Raw genomic sequence first — 9,039 nt, 5'->3', positions numbered from 1 at the left:
TGAATTTATTATTTCTTGGATTTTTAAAAAATGTATTCAATGACTTTTGAAGTCGGCATTAAAGCACACCATTAATCCACTGCAAATTTCCCCATCGTGGGACGATCCGACCTTATTATTCTAGATGCTCTCTTCTCGTTTTTGGACAAAATAGACTGAGGGAAAAAAGTTGCAGTTCGGTTACATTGCATGACAACACTGGTGACATAATTTACCTCCAACATTACAATTAACTTTTTTTCCTTTTTCAGTTGGCATGTGTCACCCCCACAAGTAGTTCCTCCAGTAATGCTGTCACACATGATTTACAAGAACCCTTAATCAAAGCGATAAAGCTGGGTGGCCCAAAAGAAGAGGGGTTTATCTTCCCCAAATCTCACTGGGCTCCCAGCACGACATGAAAAGAGAAAGAGAGGAAGCGCATTAAAGTGAGGGACCTCTGGCACCGGAACACACCCAACCGCATTCCACACAATTACAGACAGCACGCGAGGACTGGAAAAGAACACCAGGCCATTTATTGTCCACAAAAGAGGCCTCCGAATATGTTTACATTGCTATTAAGCGTTGGTGCGCTGCCAAAGCGGTGACGGGAAGGCCACAAATTGTCATGGTTGAAGTCTTAGTGTGTGAGTTGGGCCCTATAATTATACAGGAGGCACAATAGCACAGGATTTTTATTGAGAGAGGAAGCAACCACCTCAGTCTCGAGGTTTGTTGAAATGGGATTGCTGCTGCCATCTACAGTCGAGGTGGGAAACATACCTCATTCATCGAAACTCACTGGACACTTTATGAGAATGGCATATTTAAGACTTTTTAGGATTTTTTTTGAGGCCATGTTGATCCAATTAAAGATAATTTAAGAATGTGACCATAACCAAGTAATTATTCAGGGTAATGCTGAAATAAAAACAAAAAAAGATTTACAAATTTGTTAAACATCCATTTCTATTCACCTACAAATAGGGCTGCCCATCCCAGATGGACTTTTGGCGAGAGAAGCGCAGTACACCCTGGACTTGTGGCTTCAGCTGATGTTTGTTGAGTGAAGTGGGGTACATCCTGGATTGGTCACCCTTGCTGACTTTTGCACAGAGATGCAGATCCTTACCCTGGACTAGTTGTCCCAACTAACTTTTGGCAAGAGAAGTGAGATGCACCCTGGACTGGTTGCCTCGACTGATGTTTGGTGAAAGAAGTGGTGTACACCCGGGGCTGGTTGTCGCAGCTGACTTTGGGCGTGAGAAGTACACTCAGGACTTGTTGCTCCAGCCGACTTCTGGTGAGAGAAGTAGGCTACACCCTGGACTGGTTGCCTCAGCTGATGTTGGTAAGAGAAGCGAGGTGCACTCCGGACTGGTTGCCCCAGCTGGCTTTTGGCGAGAGAAGCAGTGTAGACTCCGGACTGGTTGCCCTTGTTGATTTCAGTTGAGGGAAGTGGGGTACACCATGAACTGGTTGCCCAAGCTGACTTTTGGCCAGAGAAGCTAGGTACACCTTGGACCAGTTGCCCCAGCTGAATTTTAGCTCAAAGCAAGGGTTTGGTGAGAGAATCTGGGTAGACCTTGTATTGGTTGCCTTAGCTAACTTTGGGTGAGAGAATCAGGATATACTCCGGATTGGTTGCCCCAGATGACTTCTGGTGAGAGACGCAGGGGAACAACCTTGGCCAAATGTCAACTGGAGCAACCAGTCCAGGGTGCACTCCGCTTCTTTTGGCACAAGAGAAGCAGACCAGGATGTACCCCGTTTTTCTCGCCAAAATTCAGCTGGCATACCCACAACTCTAATGAGGACAATTGCTACAGAAAATGGACTTTCGCATCAATAAGAGTTAAAACGTGTATGAAAGATTTTACTTTGTTTTTTAATTCCAGTGCGCCAGGAGATAAAAGCACAATTAAAAAGTAGGTGCACTAGCTGGTGGCGAAGTTGGTAAATTACACTTTCTTAAAAAAAAATTTAAAAATAAAATAAATAAATAAAAATCACGAAGCTTCCATTTATCTCACATTGAGATACGTTATAGACACAAAGTCTGTCCCGACTCAAGAAGTTCAGTTAAGTAAACTATTTATTCAAGTATTTCCAACTAATACATCGGAATTATTTACAGTGCATCGTATTCACTAGTGCAGGTCTGAGCTCACGTGACTGAGAAAGGCTCACATATGGAACGTTTATTACGATAAAACATCGCTCGCTGTCCTGCTGATAAACATACACATTCATTCATTCAAAGATAAACTGCGCGTGCACACACACGCGTACGCACACCAAGACACTTGCTACCTCTGTACGTCTCACTAAAGGCAGACACTAACTTCCACTGCTGTTTTGTATAAGCGACTATGGAGCCACACTGAAAAGAAGAAAAAAAGTCGGAATATTACAAGCAGAAAGATGTACTATGAGAAGTCAAAATATTCAGAGAAAGGAATATTATAATCTTTTGAGAATTACATCATAAACGACAAGAAAAAAATGTAATAAAAATAACTTTTGTGAGGAGTCCTAATAGAACAGTTTTTAAAACAAAAATAATCTTGTGAAAATAAATTTGTACTATTACCACAAATTTTGGCATGAGAAAACATTTAAAAATTAAATTTAAAAGGAAAACATTTTAATAATTTTGATTATAATAAACAACTAGATGAAATGTAAATAACATGGTATGCTAATTACAATAAGTTCCAATATTACAAAATGAAAGATGTAATACAAGAATAAAATGGTATTTTTACTTTATTTAAAAGTTGTCATTTTATGAAATAAAGTCAAACTACAATGGTGCCTTGAGATACGAGTTTAATTTGTTCTATGACCTTGCCTGTAACTCAAAACACTCGTATCTCAGTTTATCTTTCCCCATTGATATAAATAGAAATGTAATTAATCCATTCCAGCCTTTACTTCACTGCTTTTTTCTCGTAATTTGACTTATTTCTTTCCTATTTTCAGTGTGGCCCGAACACTCCTTTGTATTTCTTTTCATAAATAACACCTCATGTGAGAAGTACGCCATAGTTTGAGGTGTTGTTTTCAAAGGAAAGATATGCCTTTTTCCCCAGTGGTCTTAAGATGTTTGTGACAAGCTTTTGTCAAAATACTCAAAGAATCAACAAATTACAGCATAACTTTCAGCCACTTTTTGATCCTCTGAAATTAGCCTGTTTTGATAGGGCGGTCCTGTCCCATGCAAATGAGCAAGTGCTTTTACTGAATGCAGAGTACGGCTTTCGTCATGATGAAGAAGAGTGAGGAGATTGGGGGTTGCAAATAAAACAAATCGAGCACTCATAAAAATTCTGTATTTTCACTTTTGGGGGTAGCACTTCGCCATCAACAAGCCAAATTACACGCTGGTAACGCGGCAGCTCTGCTTAGCTTTTGGCTTTGACATGATAGTGCTTCCATCGGAACTGCTTGGAAATCGCAGAGCTTCACATAATCGAACTGCCTAGTCATGGGCAGAGAAACTCAGCGTGGGGGTGGTATTATGTAAATTTGCCAGCTTGTGACATCACAATCTGCCAAATTTCAGAACACTTACAGAAACAGGCATCTCACAAATACATTGACTTGGTTGTGTAATTTCACACTTCATAGGGGGCAGGTACTTCAGACTTGTAAACAAGCCATTAAAACGTCAATTTACCATATGTCCTCTTTAAAGTCTGTTTACATATCGGCTAGGCAGTGAACATCTGTATTACCTGTATGTGAATGACAAAACACTGATATGTCTCTTTGTAGTGGCCTTTTTCTTTCTCCAGACCACAGTTCATGTTTTGACCAGCACACTCAGTCGGGTCTGACCTCTTTTCGGTCAAAAGGAGGAGTTAGCGTCAGTTCTTCATAGGAAAATAAAAACCCTTCACACCTCACAGAGGACGATGGGGAAGTCTACGTGAATACAGGGATGCTGCAGTTTCACAATCCCCTAAAAAAGAAGAGAAAACATAATTTGAAACAACTGCTACCATGGTAGCATTTCACCAGTTCGCATTAGAAATAGTAAATGAATGCATGGCAATATTTTTAAAATCCTTATCAAATGGCCTTAGTACTTTCACTACTCAGGTCGCTATGTTATCATTTCATAAATTTTTATTCAACAAAGTAATTGAATACAGAGCAAAGGTAGGTTGGGTAGGTATGGTAGGTAGATCGATAGAGTGTCATGAAAAAGTACTGGCCCCCTTCTCTAACATTTTTGCATAGATTCCCCCCTTGAATGTTTAAGATCATCAAACAAATGTAAATATCAAACAAATATAAACCAAATGAACTTAAAATGCTGTTTTTACATTATTTCCTTTAGTAAGGAAAAAAAAAACTATTCAAAGTTACCTGGCCTTGTTTGAAAAAGTAATTAACCCCCTTGTTAAATCATGAATTAATAGCGGCCAATCACAATTTTGGGTTAATTTTCACTGATCACACCCTAGCCTGATTACCTCCAGACCTGTTCAATCAATAAATCACTTAAACAGAATTTTCCCAACAAAATGAAGTCGGACAAAGTCTCTGCTAAAGCTGCAACAAAATAACACGTCCATCCATCCATCCATTTTCTTCCACTCATCCGAGGTCAGGTCGCGAGGGCAGTAGCTTTAGCAGGGAAGCCCAGACTTTCCTCTTGCCAGCCGCTTCATCCAGCTCCTCCGGGGGGAACCCAAGGCGTTCCCAGACCAGCCGGGGAGACATAGTCTCTCCAGCCTGTCCTGGGTCGTCCCCGGGGTCTCCTCCTGGTGGGCTACGCCCGGCACACCTCACCAGGGAGGCGTCCAGGAGGCATCCGAATCAGGTGCCCGAGCCACCTCATCTGGCTCCTCTCAATGTGAAAAAAAGACACGATCCAAAGAAATTCCAGCACAGTCGAGAAATAAAGTAATTTACATCATTTCTAAAGCTTTAGTATTACAGCGAACCATAGGGAGAGCCATTAGCCTCACATGGAGAAAATATGGAACAGTGGTGAACCTTCCTAGTTGTGGCTGGCCTACAAGAGAACAGCAATGACTCATCCAGGAGGGCACAAAGGAACTCAGGACAACTTCTAAAGAAGTGCAGGCCTCCCTTCCCTCAGTTAAGGTCAGTGTTCATGACAACAATAAGGAAGAGACTGGGCAAAAATGGCATCCATGGCAGAGTTCCAAGGCGAAAACCACTGCTGAGCAAAAAGAACATAAAGGCTTGTTTTACTTTTGGGGAGGAGAAAAATAAAAAATAAAAAATAAAAAACTTTCGGGAGAATATTATATGGGCTGACGAGATGAAAGCTGAGCTTTTTAGAATTTGTGCGTCAGGATGTCAGAAAAAGGACATCATAGCAACAGTTAGATATGGTGGTAGTAGTGTGATGGTCTTGGGCTGCTTTGCTCTTGCAGGACCTGGATAACTTGCTGTGATTGATGGAACCATGAATTCTGCTCTTTAACAGAAAATCCTAAAGGAGCATGTTCAGCCATCAGTTTGTGACCTCAAACTGAAGCACACTTGGATTCTGCAGCAGGATGAAGATCCAAAACACACCAGCAAGTCAACTTCTGGATGGCTTAAAAAAATAAAAATAACAAATAAAAAAATGAAGGTCAAAGTCCAGACTTGAATCTAATTGAAATGCAGTGGCATGACCTTAAAAGGGCCGCTCATACTCGAAAACCCTCAATTTTTGCTGAATTCAAACAATTCTGCAAGGAAGAGTGGGGCACAATATCTCCACAGAGATGTGAAAGACATGTTGCCAGTTATAGAAAACGCATGATTTCACTTGTTGCTGCTGAGGATGGCTCAACCAGTTATTAGGTTTAGGGTGCCATTACTTTTTCACACAGGGCCAGTAACTGAATAGTTTTTGTTTTTTTCTTTATAAATAAATCACCATTTAAAAACAACATTTTGAGTTCACTTATATTATCTTTCTCTGATATTTACATTTGTTTGTAAAAACAAAGTGGGGAAACGATGGAAAAATATAAGAATTTGAGAAGGGAGCGAAGTTATTTTTCACAGATAGAGAGAGAGAGAGAGAGAGAGAGAGAGAGAGAGAGAGAGAGCGAGAGAGAGAGAGAGAGAGAGATAGATAGATGTCGCAGCATTGATGATGTGTGTAAAATGAAAAACTGTGGGTGACTTGCTGCGGGAGGAGTGTACCGGCTTACCAGACTTTCAAAAGGTAGGTGCGGGCTCGCTAGCTTGCTAACGAGCCCGTTAATTTTGTAAGAGTTCTGGCATATTGTGCAGAGCTAGCCTCCAAAATCTCATACTATACAGTTCAACATTTCAATTAACTCCATAGCGTTTTAATAGTGCTTCAGATCCACACATTCAGGCGCAATCGCTACAGAAATTATATTCTCTCGTTTAAATTAGTGTTGAATATCACTTCTCATGCCAACACTTGTTTTGAGCTCACCTGTGGAATAAGATTCTTTTGAATCCTCTTCAACTTGGACTTTTTCCGCCCGTTTTTTGTCACCACTGTCTCCTCGAAGAATTCGTGGGCAAGGTCGCCGTCCTCGTCGTAGTACAGCGAGCTGCCAAACACAACAGCTGCATTCAACAAAATGCGAAACTGCAACTCATTAAAAAAGTTAAATCAAATATGAACTCAATCATTTGCATACACATTTTAATATCCCAGGAGCAGAATACAGCTGCATCAATCCAATCCAATCCAAATCCTCAAGTCAGCCATTTCTGGTTCTATGGCTATTCTCACATTTTGCTTAATTGCCACTACTTCCCTTCAGTGAAGGCATCACAAAAAAAGGAATAAAATTAATCCTCTCTCACAAAGTCTCACTAAGCCTCGTGCAAAGTACTCGGTTGAACTATTCTGGGTTTTAAAACTTTGGAGGTTCCACTGTAACCAATAAGAATTTATCATCAATTTACAACAAAGAGTTATCAGCGTTGTGTTTACCTCCTCCTGGTAAAAACAAAGGGTGTTGCGTTCCTGGGACATTTGAGGCGGGCCACCGACTGCTCGTTGCCATTACTGGCAGAGTCACCTCCTGCCCCACTCCCCGAGAAAGGCCAGGCGCCTTTGGCTTTGGATCCACTTCCTCCCATTCTCTTCACACATAAGGCATCGTTAGGTCTTCAAGTGAAGCTCTAATCTGGTTCTCTGCCATCTTGCCAATTCCTTAATGACGGCAGGATCTGAATAAGTAGTAAGACGACACAAATCAAACCTCATTGTTCTGGCCACAATTCAACAACTCACCATATTAAGTGGGGTACACACTTACTGATAATCGGGCTGAATTTGAGCATTATACCATCTCAATCAAAGTCATCTATCCATCCATTTTCTGAGCCGCTTATCCTCACAAGGGTCACGGGAGTGCTGGAGCCTATCCCAGCTATCATCGGACAGGAGGCGCGGTACACCCTGAACTGGTTGCCAGCCAATCGCAGGGCACATATAAACAAACAACCATTCGCACTCACAGTCACACCTACGGGCAATTTAGAGTCTTCAATTAACCTACCATGCATGTTTTTGGGATGTGAAACCGGAGTGCCCGGAAAAAAACAACGCAGGCACGGGGAAAACATGCAAACTCCACACAAGCGGGGCCGGGGATTGAACCATGAGGCAGACGCTCTAACCAGTCGTCCACCATGCCGCCCAATCAAAGTCAGCAAAGACCATTGTTCAGGTGTCTCTAAAATATTATCCTGAGCAATTATCCTATTGTGTGGGGTGTGTTCACAGTGTTTTTTCCTCCCCGATCTGCTTGGAAAATGGTTGGGGTGGACAACGGTAAATGTTAAAGCTGTTCAATATTTATGATTCACAAATAATTATGTACACCGAGAGGGGCCGAGGCACAGTCTCTGTGACTGTGACGTGTAATGGAAACGAAAGTCAATTGGGAAGCAACCTGAAGCTCAAGCCTTGCTTGTATAACGTCTCACACAAGTCATTCAACCTAAATAAAAATGACAAGGAGAAGAGTTTTCCACTACAATGTAGTGAATAAGAGCAGTAAGAACACACTTTTTTTTGCCCTGTGTTAGTTCTCTTACGTTCAAGCTGGTAAAAAAAAAATATATATATATATATATATATATATATATATATATATATATCAGTGTGTAGGTATACTCTGCACAATATGACAGAACTCTTACAAAATTAATACGGTTGATTCATTAATTATTGCTGTATTAGTTTGAGGCGGTGTAATGTGTTGGTGTATTATATGTAGGCCTATTATCTTAATAACGGCAACAGTGCAGTTTTCTTTATACAAGCACAACCCACAATAATAAACATATTAAAGGAATACCGCTTTGAGTGTCAATGTGAGCATCGTTATTTTTCTAAGGCCAGACAGAATAATTGATACAACTCTTGGAGTTAATTAAATGCCCAGTGAGAGGATGCTCGTGCACATATAATTAGCAGTATCAATACAAAAACTCTTTACTACTGACACTCGAGAGGGTCTAATCACCTAACAAATAATTCAAAGTGGAGGAAAAACAACTACTAGTACTAAGAGGTCGTTCCATCTTCAGCCATAGGTTAATTAGGTTACCAACCAACAGGGCCATACAACACGATTCTGACCTCATAATTACTAGCCACACTTCCATGGCTTAATCGATCACCCCACGCGATTCCTATTAAAATATACACGTTACAATGTTCGTACAGTACTTCAGAAGACCTGTTAGCTGATTAGCAATGTGACTATCTTGACAACTAGCTCGCTAGCGTCACCTGCTAGGTGAACCATGCTAGCCTTTTAGCCTCTTCTGACGCAGCTTAGCAACAGGAGCTAAACTGTACGAGGCACCTGTCGCCATTTAAAACCTAGTAACCGGACAAACCGTTTGACACCAACCTTCTTTTACACCTTTGAATCTCCATGATTGTAAGCGTTCGTTGGTAGGGCGGTTGCGGAGGGTGACAGGATCAGTCAGATACACACCCCCAACGGCTCAACTCCTCTATTTGTGCTTCGCATTAAAATGATAAGTGACGTCACAGGTTTAAAAAAATAATACAAA

The 9,039-nt window shown here is 41.1% G+C and overlaps 1 protein-coding gene across 1 annotated transcript; it reads right to left on the bottom strand.

Moving 5' to 3' along the window:
- Positions 1-2,059: 2,059 nt before the first annotated feature.
- On the bottom strand, positions 2,060-8,984 carry LOC133408223 (tumor suppressor candidate 2-like). The gene is made up of 4 exons (XM_061686777.1): positions 8,874-8,984; positions 6,938-7,176; positions 6,428-6,548; positions 2,060-3,949 (listed from the first exon to the last, which is right to left on the bottom strand). The coding sequence occupies exons 2-4, from the start codon at positions 7,084-7,086 to the stop codon at positions 3,884-3,886; spliced, it is 336 nt and encodes a 111-aa protein (XP_061542761.1). The 5' UTR covers positions 7,087-7,176; positions 8,874-8,984; the 3' UTR covers positions 2,060-3,883.
- Positions 8,985-9,039: the final 55 nt, after the last annotated feature.

The sequence above is a fragment of the Phycodurus eques genome, chromosome 10, assembly GCF_024500275.1.
Source record: "Phycodurus eques isolate BA_2022a chromosome 10, UOR_Pequ_1.1, whole genome shotgun sequence".
Taxonomy (NCBI): domain Eukaryota; kingdom Metazoa; phylum Chordata; class Actinopteri; order Syngnathiformes; family Syngnathidae; genus Phycodurus; species Phycodurus eques.
Note: the sequence above shows the minus strand (reverse complement) of the source record. Positions and strands in the feature narration are given on the sequence as shown.